Source organism: Spodoptera frugiperda, chromosome 16 (genome assembly GCF_023101765.2).
Source record: "Spodoptera frugiperda isolate SF20-4 chromosome 16, AGI-APGP_CSIRO_Sfru_2.0, whole genome shotgun sequence".
Taxonomy (NCBI): Eukaryota; Metazoa; Arthropoda; class Insecta; order Lepidoptera; family Noctuidae; genus Spodoptera; species Spodoptera frugiperda.
In genome coordinates, this window is record NC_064227.1 from 6,247,993 (window position 1) to 6,270,422 (window position 22,430).

General features: G+C 34.3%; 1 protein-coding gene across 3 annotated transcripts in view; it reads right to left on the minus strand.

Moving 5' to 3' along the window:
- LOC118280755 (uncharacterized) overlaps positions 1 to 22,430 on the minus strand; it is a 597,023-nt gene that overhangs the window by 28,519 nt on the left and 546,074 nt on the right. The window contains exon 1 of one of the 3 annotated variants that reach the window (XM_035601127.2): positions 13,904 to 14,433. The exons of the other annotated variants lie outside the window; for them this stretch is intronic. Coding sequence (XP_035457020.1) covers positions 13,904 to 13,946 — 43 coding nt within the window. The 5' untranslated portion in view covers positions 13,947 to 14,433. Of the gene's footprint in view, positions 1 to 13,903; positions 14,434 to 22,430 lie in introns of those variants that run through there. 3 annotated transcript variants of the gene reach the window in all.

A 22,430-nucleotide genomic window follows, 5' to 3' on the forward strand; every position in this document is an offset into this window, starting at 1 on the left:
AAGGAAATAAAAAGTTTGACAAGATTCCACCATTTTGTTTTTTCTCCCGCCATTTTTAATGTCACGTCATGTATTGTCTATGCTTCCTATACTATTTTCTCTATGGCTCTGACGCCATTTGCAAATTGAATCATGTCAGTACGGAATAGTAATCATTCAAGCAACATTTTTCTTTTTCCTATTTATTATTCCTTGATGTTTTCTTTCCTAAAATAAGCGAAATACTAAGCCTGTTGCTCAGTCAAATTTAATTCGAGTGTGTTAAAAGCCTGCCTTGTCATTCATTTACGTTATAAATTATTAATTTTCATTAGATTGGAAACCGTCTTTTTACTAAGAAAGGAAGAATTTAATTAAGATTTACTTGATTACTACAACACGATCTGATTATGAGAGCTGTTCATTTGTTCTATTAAATATTTAATTTCATTTCATGTTTTACAAAGATAATTAAAATGAAAAACGTAAGATTCTTAACAATTCAAAGAAACGTACCGAAAACCTACATTAATTTAAAGATTTCAAAATTTTAAATAACGGTTCGCACACAGCATCATAATTCCAACCAATCGCCGACTTTAATTCGAAAAAGGAACACAAACGACCATTAATCAATGGCCAGCATACATTGGTTACACGAAAAAAAAAAAAATGTAAAACCACAATACTAGTGCGGGGCAAAAAACCGGAACACTTAAATTAATATTGGGCCGTCTCGCAATTGTCCCAACATTAATCGAAAACAAATGGTTACGATTCACTGGCTCATGAAACAGATACAGTTGTCCTTGCAATGAATCATGTGTAGGGGTGGGAAAACCGTCTATTTGCTACATATATGTGACATGAGATAAGTTATGGTACAACCTTAGTTAACGTTGAGATATTACCGTCTTAGTACCCTGCTATTATTTTTCCTCTCTCTCGTTCTGTCATTGGTTAGAGTTCTAATTAAAACATACGTTTTCTGTTTCAATTGCTTTAGTAATAGTAAAATTAAGTCTGACTGCCAATAGAAAACTGTTGAAGGCAAATCCTCTGCTAACATCGGTCACCGGTGACCACTACGGCGTTCAATGTGTTAAAGGATGTTTCGTGTGTTGCAACTTTGAAAAAATTGGTTGAATAACTAATGAAATGTTGTCATATTAAAATTATGAGTTACTCTTTGTGATTAATGGATTATCAGTTTCTGTAGTTACACAATCGTATTCAAAGGTTGAAACTTGCTTTTGGCGATAAGATTACTATTGTAATGGTAGACGCACCTGCATTTACCTGCATACATAACCATAATGTCCTACTTACCGCCGTATTCACTTATTTAATGGTTACTTAAACCAGTCCTTAGCAATTGTTTTCGATACAAAATCGTTACTAAGGAATAGTTTAAGCAATCATTTAATGTCTCTGAGTGCGGCAGTTAGTTCGATATCCAAGCGAAACTCTGTCCCAAATCCTCCATCTTTATTTTACAAAATTAAAACGGATAAAAATAAAACCTTGACACATTTAAACCCACACAAAAAAAGGCCTACCGCATTACATTTTCTACTAAAAATATATAATATATTATCCTTATCCATTAAACATTTTCTAAGCCAAAAATATTTAACAAAACACGACTCAAATAATTGTAGGTACGTTAAACCCTTTTCTGGCGAATGGTAACAGAATATTTTATGGCTCAGGCCTTCGTGGGACCAAAACAGACATTTTTAGATCGCAGACCTTCTTTATTTATTAATGCATGAGTTTATCTTGACTATTTTGTGTGTGGTTTGCTGTGTAGAACAGGACATGTTGCCTTTTGATTGTAGGGCAAATCATTTTGATCGCGTATTGGGAATAAAATGGGGGATCAAATGTTGTTAAGCAAAGAGAGTTTCTTTTTTAAGATTTTTACAAATTACAAAGTTTTTATGGGACAAAGCTGCCACAACCTTCTAAACCCGCTGCAACCATGTAAGTTAGGATCTACAGTAGATACAAACAAGAAAACACCGGAACACTGAAGTCCGGTTGTCCCAGGGACATGAATGATTGTCTTGGATCCCGCAAAGACCTCAAATTTAATTAAATTCTTTTTAATAGTATTAATGGAAAACCATATAAAAAACCCCAAAAACCAATTTCATCCATCCCTTTCACCCATATTAAACGAACGTACCTACAACCAAATAAATAAATGTCTAAGAAACATCCAGACTGATTTATTAACGTCTATATTTCAGCCTAGTTTTTTGTCTAAAGAAACTTTAGATTCTGAACTTAATAATGTACTTTGTACTTAGTTATTTCGGACTAAGTTAGACTTGGATTAAGGGATTTAATTATAACTGGTTAAGTTGTTAATCCTTTATTTATTTTTAATATTAAGTTGGGTTAAATGTCTTTTAATCTTGGTTTGGTGTTTGTTAATGTAACTGTTGGATTTCAGCAGACCTTTAGTAGTTTAGTACTAGTTTGTTTTAAGAACGAAAGTGCGTTCGGCGGTCTGTTTATTTTTATTATTCTCTTGATATTAGTTATTCTGTTGTTGCTAAGAGACAAAAATACGACAATTGTTGTGATACCTAGCTTTTTTTAGCTTCGGCCGCGTTCCCATGGTATTAAGAGTATTATACCCTGCCTGTTTACCAAATCTGTTCTACAAAATCTGTTCAGTAGTTTCAACGTAATTGAATCTCAAGGCTCCTGCTTAAATAATTTAACGATTTTCCCTTCTTAAAAAAATAAAGTAGCTATTGAATACGTACCTACATAACCTATCACCTGTCTCCCTTAGGGGTAGGCAGAGACGATGGAATGTCAGTTGCTACAATTCCATTGAATATAAAAAATAAAATAACGGAACAACTAGAACATAGCTATTCAATTCTATTTTAAAACCTATAGAAACCTAAAACATGAATTACCTATTTATTCAATAAAACATACCTAATTCAATTTCCCTAAATGTAATTATTTCAAAACATTATGACAAGCTTTGTGGTTTAAAATGAACATTATAATCATTTCTAAAATTTCAATGTCCATCAGAATATAATACTCCATCAATAGCCGACAAACTGTCTGTTATTACATGTTAATATAGATTGAAGTGTAATTAACATCTGGCTGCTTGTATTGTATTGTAATAAAAAATAATACAATACAATCCCCTTTTTTAAAACAAGTTTCTCATATCATCCAACCCCGTTCCATTCATCCCCTACGTAGAATAATAACCCGGACTGATAACTCGGAATTTCGAGTTGCCGAGTCTTAAAATTGCCTAAAATTTTGTATGTGGACCTTAAAGTTACGTAATTAACATCGGGCGATATTACAAGCCTCGAACTTGCATTGTTTAAATTTTATTGTACCAATGTCTTGCGTATATTCTGATAAAACTTTGGAAATGGCATAGATAAATCTGAAACATGGACGAAATTCGAATAAAACGAGTAATTTGCAGCTGCGATAATAGTTTTAATAACATTCTGTGTGCAGTTACATTCAAATAGAAGACATTACAAAACAATATAATAAACAACTGTTAATCCTAAACGAAACTTCAAACCGTTTACATTCTGAGCACGCAGCGTAAAAGTTTCAATTACCGCTACTCGCTAACAGATGGCGCCACGCGCGCGTTCAATGGCCGCTCACACAATAGAACAGAAAACCAACAACGATTTTGACCAAAATAAAAGAGAAAAGACACGCCAAACAAACATTATAAGTATTTATAAGACGTCCAATATCGAATAAAACGAATACTTTGGTCTATTTCCTTATTTATACGAGACTTTATTAATGATGGACGATATTTTGCCAAATAATAGCTTATAACGAGGTTCGTATCAATCACATGAAGTATTATCTACTTTGACACCGCATTATATGTTATTCAAGGGTTAATAGCAATTTGTTTCCCCATCCTGATGGGAAACAGGATAAGGAAAGACGTGTTTTTGACGTCCTAAGGGACTAACATCTATCTATTATGATTTTTGTTAAAGAATAAGCTTATAATAAATAAGTAAATAGTGCGTAAAACTTCCGTGAAATATAAGGAAAACATACGTGGATTATAAATGGCTTTGTCTTTTAAGAAAAAGGGGTTTTCATGTTCGTGTTTCTTTGGGAATTCGTTTTATTGTCATCATACTTATAAATAACAAGACAAGATATATTTTTGAGTAAGATAAAAACCCTTACAAAAGTTAGTGTGGGAGAACATTGCTTCGGCACGAATGGGCCGGCTCGACCGGAGTGATAACACGACCTCACAGAATACCGACGTGAAACAACGCTTGCGTTGTGTGAGTGCGGTTACTGGAGGCCCAATTAGTTCCCAATCTTCTCAATCCCCGATTAACTAACCCCCAAAAGGCACGGCAACGCACATGTAACACCCATGTAATGTCTCAGAGGTGTCCATGAGCGGCGACGATTGCTTACCACCAGGTGATCCGTCTGCTCGTTTACTGGCTTATACCATAAAGAACACACAAGTACCCAATACGTATTTTAAAAACTTCGTTGCAATGGATTGCAGCAGATGCTGCAATACATATATTCAAAATAAATAGTGATTGTATGCAAGACCGAGCAAACTTATAAAGCGCAATGGTTATTACGGATGCATTTTTTCGCTCGAAAATTACCAACATCGGAGAATGTAAAGTGATTATACTTGGTTTATTGTGATTGTACACTCAGGAAAAGATAGGTCATTACTATAAAATATATTCTCTCTAGAACTGTGTATAAGTAGATAGGTACTTACTGTATAATATATAATATGCCGTTTTACCGTGCAATCCTTAAATACGATGTTTGTTACTCCTTACGTACATCTTAACTAATATCAAGACTTCTTTTAAGAGGAGAAAATCATCCAATGACTTCTCCCGCTTTGGACGAGGCGAAAGGGAGTGTCAGACTCTTACTGACTAAAAACCACTCCGTCCCTACTCCTGCTTTGCCTAGCTTTTGGGGATGAAAGACTAGTGAGTGTGGGTTTTTTATCCCACTAACACCACCCCGGTGGAGCTTTTTTACCCTAGATGTACATCTAAAGTAAAAATATTAAAACCTATTTGTATTAAAATTGCGTAGTCTGCATGATCGTTTCATGCAAAAACTGATTTACAGACAAACTACATTGAAACGAAATTGGCTTGGATTGGATATGATATAAAAATGGCGACCTACATATATTTTCACGTACAATATTTTATTACATTATACCGCGAACGAAATCAGACCGATAGTTTTTTTTTCTGTTACCAATTCATTCATTAAGCTTATTCTCAAATATTTATTTTCATGAAAAGTTTTAATTTACTTACTTTAAATCTATTTATCAATAATAATTAAATTGATAGATATTTATGATTTGAACAAAAGACAATCAAAACTTTTTAATGAAAACAAATATTTATTAAGGCGCTTGTATTTTTCTTTTTAATTATAATAGTAAACAGTTAGGTACATACATAGTTGTAATTATTTCGTTGAAATCATAAGGTAAATATTTCACTAAAATTTGTGTTATGAAAAGTTGATAAAGGTTGATACCTTTATCAACTTTTCGAGATGGGCCGGCCGGCTTGACCGAAGTGATACCACGGCCTCACAGAAAACCGACGTGAAACAACGCTTGCGTTGTGTTTCATTGTGTTGAGTGAGGCCCAATTATTCTCCTTCCCAATCTTCCCAATGCCCGATTCCTCAATAACCCTATAAAATTAGATGTAGTTATTTTCAAAATTATTCAGACTTTTTTGTTATTACAAGTTAATGATAGTCTAGACTCTACTTAGTGTTCATTGTTAAGTCTATATTTTGTTAAGACCTAATTACGTTTAGTTTAAAATATACATCGAGACAAAACAATTTAGTTTTGAATCTCAGTTCCAATTATCGAGTTGGGTATCAGTTCTTAATTAATACTTTTAGTTTTGATTTGTTTTGGTTAAGTAAGAATTTATTTTTAGAATATTTTTGTGATATTTGCAGTGTAAGATTCACAAGCATTTTTTATTACACGTATCTCTAATCCCCGAAGGGGTAGGCAGAGGTGCACATTATGGCACGTAATGCCACTGTAGAATGTACACCCACTTTTCACCATTTGTGTTTAAGTCTCATGTAAAAGGGAGTGATACTATTGCCAAATACTAGGCACAATTCTTACTCCGTGCTACTACTGAGAAATTTTCGAAAAAAAGCCCAGTAATAATACTTCGCCCGAGACTCCTTGTCCGGCAGTCGCACTTGCAACCACTGGACCAACGATACAGGCATCTTTATTTACTCATCTGTAAGTACATCTCTCAAAGAAAACTTTATCTCAGAAAAAAATATATATAATCTCCTTAATTCTTGCAACAACGATTACGGACTCCGTTCCTCCCAAGAACTAAAGAACTCCTGTTTTGTTTTAAAACATCTGCGGTAGAACTTCCACGCTCACTTTATAAAAGGGATCAACTTTTAGTTTCAACTATTTTTAGTTTTAGTTTTTGTTAAAGGAAGGGTTGTTGGTTTTTTGTTGTGAATAATATTTTTATTTACGTTTTTAAACTTTCGTTATTTATTGGGTATTAAGTTAGAAGAGGCAATTTATTTGGGAACGGATGGTTTTAAGTCTTTTTATATTTGTACTTTTAGAAACAATAGATTCATGGTGAATGTTAACTAATGTGATTAAAGTGTAAGGAATTTTTGTGATATTGTTTATTTTGAAGATTTTGTGATATTGGCTGAAATATAAAATCGAATCTAAATTTTATGATAATAATATTGTCACTTTACTCTTTTACTTCAAACACGATCGTACTACCTATTCTGTACACATCTGCCTACCCCGTGGGAAAGCAAGCATCATGTTATGTTATGTTTCGTACAATAATTGTTATGATAGACCACGCCTCGACTACTCGACTTCGTTCACTGTGAGAGAGTTCAAATGTCAGCGTAAATTATAACCTAAAAACAACAAAATACGGTACAAAATATCATGAAGCGAAAGTGAAGGATTTTATTGCTATATTTTATAAGCTATATAGAATGAAACGAGCTGTCTTTTCAATTGAAAACTTCCTACAAAATTACTCTCTACATTCTTGTTTATTTTACAAGTAAAAAGCTGACATTTCTCTGCAAAAATGTCCACAGATTACCATAAAACACTCGTAAAACAGATTAAAAATAAATCAAACAAACTATACTATAGCTACTTTTGCTTCTCATAAAAATAAAAAAGTACAAATTCAACCAAAAAGTTTTCATATAAAAACCGTGGGCTAAAAGTTTTTGATCTGTTGAAAATATCGTCGTAAAAGTTTGTTTAACATAGGAAAAATCACTAACACGTTATAAAGTTAGTTTTTATGAGTTAAAAGAATAACTAATATTGTTTAACTATCTCGGAGGAGGTAAGCCGATAGTTAATACTAACCACACTATACCTATAACTCAGGTTTAACTAGAAATTAATATAAACATGGCGGGTTTATGGAACGGTTATCTTTATAAGTTTTTAAAAAGAGTGAAAGTCATAAAAGTTTAGTATATAATTTTTTAACAGTAAAGTTGTTATTGTAAAAAGTAACCTTACTTTGTAGATAAATATTAAATAATAAAATAGTTATGAACAAAATATCTTGTACAATAAAATATTCGTAAATGTTTGAAAATTTGACGATTAATCAGTACCTAATACCTAACATATTCGAACGAGATTTTGTCGATGAAAATGGAATTAAAAATGGCTATAAATATTTTGAATTTTGGGCGATGTGGTCTAAGAGACAAAGCCCTTTAAATAAATAAAAAAAGGATAATATTTTGAATTTAGAATTCACGTTTGAAAATAAAATGTGACTTTCCTTAAAAAAAAACAAACGGTAGCATTTCGAAATCCGAACATGGGTTTCGTCACTGACACGTTGTATTTTTTTTTTCTTAAACCCGCGTTTAGTTTATCCTGTTTACGCAGAGTAGCGGGTGTATTACCACATGGCGTATGTTATGGGTAGTTGTTAGAGATTTTTATTGTTTCTTGTAAACGTTACGTATTGTTGGCGTAACTGGCGTAACTCGGAATTTCGGGATTTATCGGCGCGTTAATGGGAATCTGGGGAAGTCAAACTGTTGTTACTCGGTTTGTTTGGTCCGTTTTTTTATTTCTGTGATTAATTGTCTACTGTATCTATTTAATTGGATCTTGGTTTATGACACTCAGTAGTGCTCGCATTACCACTGATTTACTTGTCTGTAAACAGTGTAACTTCCCAGAAAATATTCCGAGTTTTATGTACTTGTGTAATCATTATCCAAGCTCTGTGTGTTGAGTTTTGCAAAATGAAACAAGTACTCAAACAACACAAAGTCTAGAACTTCGTACATGAAAATCGAGGACACGACTGTCAGTTTTAAAGTCACCGTCTTATATAACGTTATTTCCTTTCAGCTATTTAAAACGAGGGAAGATTACAGCAGCTTCCAGCGAAAGATCTTTCACTTAACACAATTTACAAACAAAAGGTTCGCGATATTTCATAAAACAAAAGTTGAACTAACTAAATGTGAGAGTAACTTTACGAAATCCATTAGCTGTTAACTCTAACATTGAAGGAGAAAAGTAAATTTACGAGGATAATTTTCCTTTATAAATAATAGGTACTAACTAACTGAACACTAACTTGATATAAAAACACACGACTGAGTTGATTCACGACATAATAAAATAACATGTATTTTATTTTCATCTCCAATTCGATATTTTCCCGTAACATTTTATGTCAAAACTGACAGCTGACGTTAGTGACAGTTATTTGGAGAGACAATGACAAGGAATTTATTAATTAAAAATTGTTCCAAGTAGGTTGAGGTCGGATTGTAGTTGAACTGTTAAATGATGAAGTTGTAACTATTTTGTTATTATTGAGTGAACTATCTAAAACATATGTCTTCAATCTTGTAGAAGTCTCTTTAAAGCCTCGTTAATTAGAGATAGGTATACAGTTAAGTAATCAGAATTTAGGTTAGATTAGGTACGTGTCTTCCAAGGCAATCTAATCGCAATCCTAAGGTAAACTACAACTGAAAATAAATCTAAATCCTAGACCAAACACTACTTCCCTCAATCCACTCCAGACGTAATTAAATACTAGACTGAATTCCAAGAAATTTAGGCTTGCAGACGTGACACCGAAAATATTTAGGTCGCGATAAAACTTATCCAGATGGTCTGTTGAAAAATGGTTGAACGAAATTGATGATCATAATGTTTATTTGTGAATGAACGTCGGTGTTACAGTTTTGGCATGACTTTTAATAATAAATTAGTGTTAGCAAATGTGATGTGTGTTGGCAGGGTTACAGAGCATATGGTTTTGAGTTCATATGATAGAAAAAACTGGTATGTTTTACGATTTTTAAATTTTTCTTTGGATTCGTGGCCAACTTTCTTGCTCAATGCTGTTTATAAGAAGTGGATTATAATAGTACAGTTTTTTATAATATTGCTCTATTCAAAATCTAAGCCATTAGTCTAAATTAAACGGTTATTATGTAGGTGTCAAGACCAAAGTTACCAGTCGTTTGAAATCGACCTTTTAAAATGTTGTCGCCAAAACAACTCATAAAATTATTTTGTCCTCTAGCAAATTTGTACCAATGGATCATAAACACTATTATTAGGTTTTTTTTCATCGACACAAACAAAAGGCAACGGAAGAGGCATAACTCTATTCTTTCTGACGTGCCTTTGATGTATGGGCTCGAATGAGAAATTGTTTCGTGTGGGTGAATATTGTTTATTTTTCCATTTTTTTCTTTTTGTAACATTTTGTCGCTAATGTTTGATATATTGCTTGTTGTTTTTTTATAGCTACTCACATTTTTTTAATCTAACTCGATCTTATTACTTATCTGACAGTTGTGGCAGAATGAATATTTTTCTTTTTTATTCCGACGAATAAACTAAACGCATTTGACAATGACATGCCAATGACAAGTGACAGTTCTATTAATGAAAATTCAAACATGGCATCTAGAATTTTATTGAAATGAAGACAAGACAAGACAATTACGTCAATAATCAAGGAGAATATTTGAACGAAACAAAAGGAAAAAGTGAACAATACACTCATAATGATTTGTAGGTACAAAAAAGAAATGTAGAAAAGGTTAAAAACTTAGGCAGAAGAAAAGAAAAGGAGAAGAATAGAGGCCAATTACTTATCAAAGAAAAGCAGGTAGTAAGATTCCCGTGGGTGCTATAGGACGGCGGGAATGTTTACGGAGAATGGAACGTGTATACGGACTTTTGACAAAGGTATAGGTATTAGAATGACGCATTTATTTTTAACCTACGTTATAATATAGTTGAACATTTAATTTACTTAGCTACTTAGGTAGGTAAATGTTAATTACCAAAAATAGAATCTACGGCTAGGTAAATAAGTACTGTTTATTTATGTTTGAATTGTAATAATAAAATTGTTATTCGGTTTACACGTGTTCGTTCGACTTAATGAAATATTTTTTGCCGTATTTTATAAATAGAGTTACAATATTATGTACAATTATTATTAAATGTGTTCGTGTGATGAATATATTTGTTCATGGTAGAATTACGGTTTTAAGTAACGAAACAGGAAGACTGGAGGAACAGACAAATTAAGTCTAAAGACATACTTGTAAAATAATGTCGAAGCTCTTTCTCAAACATTATTGTAACATTTGCATACTCGGGGACCGTTTGCTGTATTTTACCAATGTTATTCATGTTGTTACACTTAATGAATACTCAAGCACATTTCCTCGAACACAAAGCATTACGAAGTTGCTCATAATTTATGTTTCTATTGTATCACTAGCGCAAAATAAACAATGAGAACTTAAAGCGACTTATGAATGCTGTACGGCAAAGGAGATTTAGTTCCGCTACTCGACGCTAGATGGCGCTGCGCGTCCGCGAGCGGCCCAACGCCTCGCAGAAACATGAAAGTAGGTACTGTTTATTCAAATAACGTTTAATAAGCGGTGTCAAATTTAATTTTAAGAACAATAAGTTTTTGTTTAATAAATGCTTTGTGAAAACAAAATGAGTCTGGCAATATCGGAGGATTTGGTTTCAGCGAGAATCTAATTTCGATTACACAATAGAGAAATTAATTTTCCTTCGAATGTGTTTGTGTTAATTTACTACGAAGTACGAAACTACGGTACACAGGGTTTATGAGACTTTTTAATTAGTCGTCTACAAAAGCTAGAAGAAGACTATAGCCGATTAAAGTAAGAGCACGAGATAAATCTCTTATCAAAGTATCTTGTGAAAAAAAAACTAAGATTTTCCTAACAACATCATCATAATAAATAGAACATCACTTTCACATATGACTCTTCTTAAATTTAAAGTCAAAATCTTCTAAGACGAGATCGAACCAACAATTTTCTCAAGTCCAAGAAACAGAACAATATGGATAGAAACAATGAAAGTAGAAAATAAAACATAGATAGCGGAGAGATGCCGAACAAAAATACACTGAGGCTTATATAACATAAAAAGATATATAAAAGGAATAAAATAAAAAGTCCAGAGACACTGAAATCGTGTTCGGCAGTCACGTTTCCTTAATTCAGTTTGCCACGGTTAGCTGAGGCCACTTTCTAAAAAATAACATTTTAAATTTTTATTTTTATCCTTTGATTCCATTCGAAGAAAATATGGCGAAAGATCGAGTGTACGTATTGAATTTTAATATTTATTTACTTGTGCAATGTGGCTGTTACATTTTTTTTTAAGGAGGGAAAATCATTCAATGACTTCTCCTGCCCTGGGCGAGACGAGAGGGAGTGTCAGATTCTTATTGACTAAAAACCACTCCGTTCCTACTCCTGCTTTTTGAGTCGGTAACCCTCTACGTAGTCCGCAGCTCCAGATACATTTTATAGCAGAGACATCGATTGAAAATTAGTTTCCAGGGATAAAAATTATGACAAACTTCAAGAGTGAGATGATGATATCACTACATAGTATAAAACAAAGTCACTTTCTCTGACCCTATGTCCCTTTGTACGCTTAAATCTTTAAAACTACGCAACAGATTTTGATGCGGTTTTTTTAATAGATAGAGTGATTCAAGAGGAAGTTTTATATGTACTATGTACATGCATAATATAATTATCACCATTGCACCCATGTGAAACTGTAGTTGATTTATATGAATAGGATCATGTTGATATACACATAAATAAGATTATACATATCACATTAGATGTTTATACAGATGTAGTCGTAAGCATAGAAGAAGATATTGTTCTCACAGCTATTGGCTATATATACGACAATTTATGACTCTAATTTAGGCTATAACAATTTTCTTACACCAGAAAAACTAGCCAAACAAGTTAATCGAACAACATGGAGTATATTCAGAGTTTTATGATTAATAGCCAGTCATAAACGGAATAGTGGGGGCGTTGGTTGGTTTCAATTTTGGACCACGCTTCGATATTAAAACAATTTTATGAAGTATCACATTTTTTATCACTAACATCTTTGAATTTTGTACAATGAGATTTACGGTACTTTATTGTTATAACAAAATTGTATTATAGGTTTTGAAATTTCCGCCAAATTCAATGATTTATTGGATTGAATTTCGAAAATATTTGGAGCGTTAATTCCACGTATTTATCAATTAATCTGTAGTAAGCTCTACGAATGTGCATTCATTTCGTTATTCCTGGAATAATTTCGGTTGAAAATGTTTATTAATACAAAACAATTTTGCGTGAACACAAATTTCGTTTCAATTAGTTTGGATTTGCAGTTGAAATGAGCGATTAAGACGTCCCTTGGGTTTGTACCGTTTTCCATTTCTAATGCTATAGGCTTATCTGTTTTCACCAATTGTAATTGGATATGAAATATTAATGTATTGGGAAATTTTGTTCAGCTACAAGTGTAAGTTTATTTGCCGTATTTATGTTAGAACTCGCTGAGCCTCATAACAATTTCAAGATTCTTATCTCCAGACTGCTTGAGATCCTAAATAAACCTGTTTCAGACACCGCTTTGCTTTTTTTCTACTTTCTTTACTGATGTTCTGAACATTAATTTTGTTGTTTGCGTTTTGAAAAAAGAACGCGAATTTGTTACTGTTAAAGTCTAATATATCTTGTATATTTTTTCTTTTATTGGCATCATCACTGGCCGTTACAAACAAACTCATTCTCATTTCAAAACTGATTCCAGTTTCGAAACTACAAATTTTGTCGTGTTCTAAATAAAATTCTTTATCGGAATCAACGTTGAATGGCTTTTAAATCTCTGTTTTATTTTCCTCTGTGTGGTCCAGTGTCCCCGTAATAGTTTTGGTTTTAATGAACTACGTACTAATTGACGCGGTCGAGTAGGCACGAGTAATAATGTCAAGCTAACTGAATTTGTGGGCGCCTACATCCATTGCCTCTAGAATTGGGAATTTATAACTATTTAATTTATCACCGCGTAAGTGATACTCTATGCGGGCGTCCCGTTTTCAAAGTTAGAACGTTTTTAAATTTAGAATGATTGACGAAGGTGCCGTTACATTTTTTTTTCTGTTTCGAATTTGGAACCGACATAGACTAATGATCATGAGTTCTGTGTCAAGTTCAAAATTATCAAAATATTTTTATGCAGCCGCATTCTCAAGTACACCGTTATGATTACAAATGTCCAGCTCAAACAAACCCTACAGTTCATTTTGTTAGAACAAATTATGACCGCACAATTTATCTTGGGACTGTCATAATTACTCAGAATGCAAATTAATGGTAGTAATAGTAATAAATATTCGAGATAACGTAACGACCACAATAAAGCAACTGTTCAGACAACTGTACTTACCTAAAACTACCAATATGAAACACAAACTAATGTACAAGATCATCAGGAATCTTTGGTAACTAATAAACTAATAATATCACACACAAGAACGGCAATCATCTACGCGATTGCCGAAATTTTATATCACAGTACACATCACTAACTACACTGTATTGGCCACACTGCGCTCCCATCAGGCCATCACATTACAAGCACACACTTTTTGTATACCGGACTGCATTCGGCATCACAACTTTTTTCCGTTCTGGCCAACTTAAAAGTTTCGGTCATCGTACGTAATCGATGTCCACACTGTATCTCGCACTTCCCATCACTAAAACAGTATATTATACAAAATTTCAATCGACTTGGAACACTTGTGAATTGTTTAAATGTTTATTGTACGATAGTTTTGGGGACGCGAGCGGCAAGGGTCCGTCCCTGTCGGCGGTCTGAACGTAACTGCGTGAAGTTGGCTCTCATTGGTGAAGAATGCGCCGCGCATGGTTGCCACACCGGCCACGCTTCACTTGAACGCCGGCCGAAATGGAGAGGCGCACTCGAACACCCAATTTACAATAATCCCGTGTATTTTCAAAGCGGTCGCTTAATATAACCAGACACAGAGTCGTGCATTGTCAGTGGCGTCGGCCCCGATCTTGGCCGCTTGTTGCCACGAATTCTTCATACGCTTTTGGAATACGTATGCTATCTCCCTCGCACGAGCTTTCGAATGAAAAACAGGTAAACGCTTGGGGCCAACAACGGTGTGCAGTGGAGATTACGAAACATCCAATTTTATAAATCGTCGTGTTACAAAATTTAACGCATTTTAATATGCATGCAAATTAAACGACAGCTGTGATATTTTCTGTATCATACGAGTCTATATTTTTTTTCTATCGAATGACATTAATCGATTTCGTGTATGGTAGTTTCGATTGAATTAATTGCTCGACATAATTGGTCTGTTAGTGTTTTACGATGAGGTTTTTTGTTTACGGCATTGTCTGTTAAGGCTTCGGAGTAATTTATAGGACAATGGTCAAATGGCTTCCTAATAGGAGTGATTTTATATTCAATAAAGTTGAACGATAAAAGTTTTCCCAGAAATAAAATTAACTGTCAATCGTCCTTAATATCCTTTAGATGCATATCATTCTCCTAAATTTTCTTCGCCGTCTTTCTATTTCTTTTTTCTCAATTTCGTCTAAGTTTGCTTTTCAATTCTTCCTTTATAAGACATTGTTCAACACAAACTACTTATTTTAAAGTTATTCTTTAATCCAAGGGACGAAAGATGAGCTGCGAATTACCTAGCGAGTTACCGGGGCTCCGGCTCTAAAAGCAGGAGTAGGAACGTGGTAGTTTTAAGTCAGTAAGAGTCTGACACTCCCTCTCGCCTCGCTTAAAATGGGAGAAGTTATTGGATGATATTCCCTTTTCAAAATAAAGGGGAAAAAATGCGCTGTAGTCGTACAAAACGTGCAACAGCATTACTTTAAAACTTCTTAACTGATGAATCTTCAATGCAAAGCGGAACATTTTTAAGCCGGTTTTCTTCAATTACAGTTATTGTTTGAGCCTCAGTTACCTTTGAAGTGAAATTGGGTCGAGTCATAATTGAGAACTCTGCTTGATCACTTTTTGTATTAGTTTCCGAGTGAAGCTAAACAAAGCATGCGTTTCTGTTGTTTTTAATAGTTAATGGCTTGTGGCTGTACATCAATGAGTTTTTGATGTGATTTTAGAATGATGTTGTTGATTAGCTTTCTGTTTTCTTTATGAAATTAACTCTCTATTGTGCAGTTTTTAAAATCTAGTTTAGCGATCTAGAAACGACTGATTGAAGTTTTATTACGACGTTGCAAAAGTACATGTTTGTGGATTATTTGAATCAATTTGAAACTAAATGCTTACTACAATCTATTTAGGAAAGGGTTCAGAAGAAAGCGAAATAATCCAAAATAACATAACTACAAATAAATACTAAAACTTTTCTAATAAAACTGAATGCTGTGCATATCTTTAATTGATAGAAACACTAGTCTGTATCTCTGTCAATATTTTACTTTCAATATTCGTGTTTCCATTGTTGATATGCCTTAATATAATAAATAAATAAAACATTAAACTCAAGCTTAAAACTTTTAACACTATTTCAAGTGAAGTACAGCGCATTTCATTTTGGATCTTTCATTCTACATCCAATTGTTAACCCTTCGTACTTAGTTTGTACCTATATTTATACCTGTGCATTAAACGGAGGGGTCAAAAGTAACCGTATAACCCTTCCCCGATCTTTTGTAAGCCCATTGTTAACCAGAGCCAGTGACGCACGATCTTTTTGCGTGTAACTTTTAACTGCAAACTCTTTTAGGGTCAAACTTTTAGCGGAGTTTAAGGAGAAATTGAGATGAATGTCGTAGTGGCTCGGAGGTTTAGGACGCATTCATTGGTGCGGGTACAAAACCTACCAATGGTAAAGTGCCAATGTGACTTTTTCCGAGTTATATTGTACTTTCTAAGATTATTTAGACACCTGGGCTATAATTTTGGTTGTAAGTGTGAATTCACGCATTGAGCAAGCGTGGTGATTAATTCTCAAAACTTATCCGTGCGAGAAAAGGCCTTTTATCAGGGGTGGCCATTTATAGGCTGTATATGTGACGTGATGTGAAGTTAATGTTTGATGAAGATCGGATACGGCTTTGAGTGAAATTGTACTTTTTCATGGCATAGCATAATATCATGTGTATTATTAAACGAAATAGTAAGTAAAGGGTGCACATATTAGTCCCATATTCGCTAGTTTTGCTATGAGTCTCGTTTTGTGTGTGTTAAGGGGCCAAGTCTTTTATATAGCCACAATTCCTTAATGAAAAGTAGGTTTTATTTCTTCCTTCATTCATTTAATCAGGAATGTGATATTTATATTGTCCATATGATCAAAACTGCTGTATACAAAGTCAGTTTGATCTCTCAATAGACATCACAATTGTGTGCAGTGTTTAGTAACATTGTTCTTTTCAATACAATGGGATTATCAACATTGCCAGTGCTACAAACTATGCTTTATTACTATCATACTCAGAGACATTTCATGATCTTAATGCTAAATCTTCGGATAGATCTTCATTTTTGACAAAAACTCTATAGAAGTAATGTCAAAAATCATGTTAATCTAATTGAGATCAGTTATTGAAATCGGCAGTAAATGAGTACGGTGTTCTGAGTTCGTCGGTTAATCTTTCAGTGGTAAAGAAGTATGATTATTTTAGTGTATTTTGGCTTAGTTGTAAAATTGCATATTTTTTTAAACAATATTACATTGTATACTAAAATAACTACTACATGAATATCCCATACTTTTTTAAGAAATTACACCAAACAACCTAACATTGTCAATCAATCCTACCTATACTATAGTTAGTCTAAACAAGGAAACCTAGCTTCGTATATTGACCCTAAGCACTGGAACCTGAGAGAGCGAGACAGCATTACAAGCAACACTATCTCTTTCTATTCGTTTGTGTCCGTTTTGCTTCTCAAATTAGTCGTGGGGCACTCATTAGAGGCTTGTCCATTCAATGTTTGAGCAAAGTTTGTGAATGTATATATGGTCTTTTTACTTTTGGTCTTTTGGAAAATAGGGCTTGTAAATTGAGGATCCTTTGCTGAATTTCTGAAATGTGGGATTTTCTCTACCTATAGTTGGTGTAATGAGTTAGGTATTGCTAAAATTCAGGTACAATTAATGTAAACTTTAAAAGTACCGTTAACTGATGAGGATGCATGAAAAGACAAGACTGTTGATGAAGCGAAAGAAGTATGTTAGATTTGTAGCAATTGGCGTTCCAATTTTTTTTATGTAATACTCCCGCAAATGAGAAGCCAGGTCAACTGATGGACACCCGCAACACCAGAGGAGTCACAAGCGCGTTGCCGGCTTTTTAAAAATAATGCGCTCTTTACTTGGAGCTTTGAAGGTCGTTTTGTATCGTATCGTATCCGTTGTATATGAGTGTATTTATGTGAACTCCGTGCTACCACTGTGCGTAATTTTGGTATTACTTTGTCTACTCATGAATAAAATAGAAAACTCTGTAGTAACGTGTAATCACATGGGTTCGAATTCAGACTAGAAAAGACAGTGTCGTTTTGAAAAAGCCTTTTCAAAAGGCCAATACGTACCTACGTGTAATGAAACATGTTCACTTTCTAGAAATAATACTCATCAGGTTGGAAAACCCAAAGTCACGACTGCTAATGAATAACTAACCTCCTTTGTATTGAAGTCGGTAAATACAATATGAGTAAATATCTACTGGAGTGTGATTAGTCACCTATGTAGTTGAATCATAACTACTAAATAGTTGAACAGAAATCACAGTCACAGTGATGAAAGAAAGTAAAAATTGATAAAAACTAAATAAGTATATGGCAAACGAGCAGACGGGTCACCGAACTGATGGTAAGCATTCAGCGCCGCCCATGGACACCCGCAATACCAAAGGAGGAACAGGTGCATTGCCGGCCTTTTAATTAGGAATACGCTATTTTTTTGAAGGTTTGAAGGTCCTATCGGTTCGGAAATACCGTAGACGTTTAACAAGATCAAAACAAGACCGTGTCTGGCGCTCTGGTTGGTTGCTTCATTGGTGCCGGCCAATCAGAGCGGTGATGCTCTTTTTGATCTCGCTCAACTTTAAAAGAACTCGTACCAAGCCTTCAGACACTGGCTTACCCCTTAACAAAATACCAAGCAAGATATTATTCCTCACGGACGTATGATAGTGTAACGTGACAATCAGTAAAGTTCTCTCGTCGCTGCTATCTCAGAAATAATTGTGTTGTACTAAATCAAAGCGGAAAGATTACACTTCCCTAACTCCGTTGTTGAACTTCTACGGCTACAGGGCTGCCACTATTGCCAGCACCTATGTACTATGTTACTAGTGTTGATATTCCGGAGCTGCGGACTACTAAAGGGTTTACCGGGGCTCCGGCTCAAAAAGCAGGAGTAGGAACGGGGTGGTTTTTAGTCAGTAAGAGTCTGACACTTCCTCTTGCCTCGCCCAAGGCGGGAGAAGTCATTGGATGATTTTCTCCTCTTAAAAGAAGTATTGATATTAGTTAAGATGAACTCATCGTCATGCCTGCGCCGATCCCCGAAAGGAGTACCCCCTAAGGCAGAGGTGCAAAATGGCGGCATGTAATGCCTTTGTATAATGTGCACCCACTGTTCACCATTTGTGTTATAAGTCCCATGTAATAGACGTTGTCTAAACTCCGTGCAAATTTACAAAAAACCGAAAAAAGTCATGTAAAACTTTACCCGATTCAGGAATTAAACCCCAGACCCCCAGCCAGCCAGTCAGTCCAGCAGTCGCACTTGCGACCATTCGATCAACAGTCAGCATTCATTCAGAAGTTTAGTTTAAAATGGATCAAAGTAGACCAAGTGACCATAGTAGAAAAAACTTCATAATTGACGAAAAATAAGATACCAAACTTACAAAAGAAAATATTAAAACGCATCTCACACTTAACATCAAATCGAATACCACCAAGAATTTATAAAAGGACACAATTTAAAACCACATCAAAGGTTCCCAAAATTATAGGACGGAATCGACAAAATGGTGATTTGAAAACATTTTCTCTTAAACTGAGAGGTATCAGCCCTAACGCTACGGCGATTGTCGGACAACTATTTACCGGACTAACTCCTTTGAACTATTCAATTTGATATTAAGATATTTGAAACTTGCATGTTTTTTGAACATCTACACAGTTTCTTAAAAGAGGATGCATTGGAGAAATTTTTGGGATATGACTAACTTTTCAACGCACTTGTAACGCCTCTGGTGTTTCGGGTGTCCATGGGTGACGGAGAAGGCTTACCATCAGGTGATCCGTCTACTCGTTTACCGGCTTATACCATAAAAAAAACTTCTGATTTTAAGTTTGAATCAATCGCAAACTCATATTGAGCAAGCGTGGTGATTAATACTCAAATATTATCTGTGTGAGAAGAGGCATTTGGTCAGCAGTGGCCACTTATAAGCTGTTGATGTGAAGCACAATTCCAAATCTCGACCTAGTATCAATAGGACTACATAGGACTAGGTTAAAATTGAATATGCAAAGTTCTCAATGGCTGCATAAACTGACTTTTGTTCATCCATTATCTTGGGCCCTATTAAAATAGAATAAAAGAGAGAAAAACAGTTCATTCACGCAAGCAAAAAAGGAAATAATTTAAAAACAGACAAATACTACACTGAATATAATCCACGTAGTAACAATATAAAAAATTGACATGTATATCAGTTTTCACATTAATATAAGCATAAGTTGTATTGTATTTTTGTCTGTATATTCATACGTATGCTAGTCATATATATACCATGCAGAGTTGAAACTCTCCAATGTATTAAAAATTCCATTTTTCCAGCTCAACTCATTCGGTATTCGCATAAATCTTTCCATATATTATGCCGTCAGTTACCATTGCAACAATGTACCGTTTCTGTCATCAGCAGTACTGTATGCATTTAACCTCACTACGGTATTTTTTTAATCATTAACAATTGTATTGTCTTTTTTACTTGAGTTATAATGAAGCTTTTTATTTTAATGCATGGTATGTCGAAGTATTACAAGTTTTAAATAAGTAAAAATCATCGCGATTGGGTTGGAATCTACGTGAATTTGAATTCGATCATAATAATCTTTGTCTGATTTTACCCGATTTGAAAATGTTACCTCTCATGCTCGTGCCATGTGCTTGAAAGTTACTAGTAGTAAGGATTCCGAAAATCTGGCATCCATTCAGATAATTATTATCCTAAACAAAGAAAGTTGTAAAGAGCAGAAAGTAGGCAGAGACAGGCGTAATATAAACAAAACAACCGGATCTGTTTATGACTCAGTACCGACCCCCAACTCAGTAGAGAAAGAAAGAATCCATTCGCAGCATGAACGTTTTTTCAAAAACGAAATTCAAAATGGAAACGACACTACTAACCGCTAAGATGTCAACATGTAGGGTAAAGATAATTCGTAACAAACAGGAGTTTTTGAAAAGCCATTATCTGATGGATCTAAAAACCACCCCCAAGAGAGAATAGAAAAAAAAAAACACTATAATGAACCCCTCGGAACCTACAACGATTTCGACCAAAATTTGGAAACTAAAAAAAAAAAAACAGGACCCAAGAAAACGACAATGCACTAATTATAAACCTTTATTTGAAAGACAGAAGGATCATTATCGCTTAATAGAATCAAGCTCGAGTGTAATAGAATACGTTGGTGTGATATTTAAAAATGGGCTAAAGAAAACTGATAGTTTTGTCAAACATTTCGAAGATATCGAAGCAGTAATATGTCTATCTGATTTCGAAATGGTTGGGATAGATCTTAATGTTTTAGGGCAAGATATCTTAACTGTCAGAGAGAATTTACTGGGTAGATATCCTAAGATGGCTGCACTTAGGCAAAATCTAATCAGCATAGTCACCTTTGGTATTTAAGGATAGAAGAATAAATCAAAATGACAATTTGTTAAGTTTTGTGACTAGAAGTATGTTTGCTCGTTCATCATCATGCCATCTCTTTTATTTCCAAAGAATTTACGTAACAATAGACATACCGTCATCGTCATTCCCAATTTCACTGAGTCACCCCAGCACACAATACTCTGTCGCGTTAGCATTTTTTATCAATTTTCGAAATGTAACAACAACACTTCCTATTCCAACTTCACGTTCTATAAAACTCCTTTCACCAACTGCTTCCCCATTTCTAACATGCGTAACTAACTCATCTGTTACCACGAGCTCTGCCCACCCCACCGAAATGACCATAACATATTAAAGCCATAAATCAGGATTGGGGTACGATCGTACCCCAAATTAATGTTATGACCTCGCAACGAATCAAAGTCTCCAATCGAAAAATACTTTAAAAAGAAAACGCTTATTTTAACATGATTGACGCTATCAAACGCCTATCTGAGATCCAAAAGAAGAATTCGCAATTGAAACACCTTGTGAGTTACATGTGTTCGAAAATTTTGGGCTTGAATAAACTGAGATTTTGCACGTTTTAAATGCGTGATATATTTTCAATGCGACATCTGACAGTGATTAATTCATCAGCTAAGGTTACCGTGAGTCACACGAAAGGGTTGTACGTACTGCAGATTAAGTATCGATAAATTTGGATTGCGATTTAAAATGAAACAAAGTATTCTTTAAGTTGCGAGATAAGTTTATGTTAAAACCATGTATAAAGCCGAGCTTAGAGCGCGCCCTATTCGGATATTCGGCTTAAGGCTTCATTGGAATAATAACAGTTAAACCAGAAGGGGTGAATCTAAATTCGACGATCAAAGTCAGTATTATAGCTAGTATTTAAAACGTTCTGAAGCCACATACAATAGTCTAGAGAGACAATAAGATACAGAAAGAGATCTATATTGAGAACAATAAACAATTCAGATTTTTTTCCAAAACAGGAACTGTAAAGGTTTCTTTAA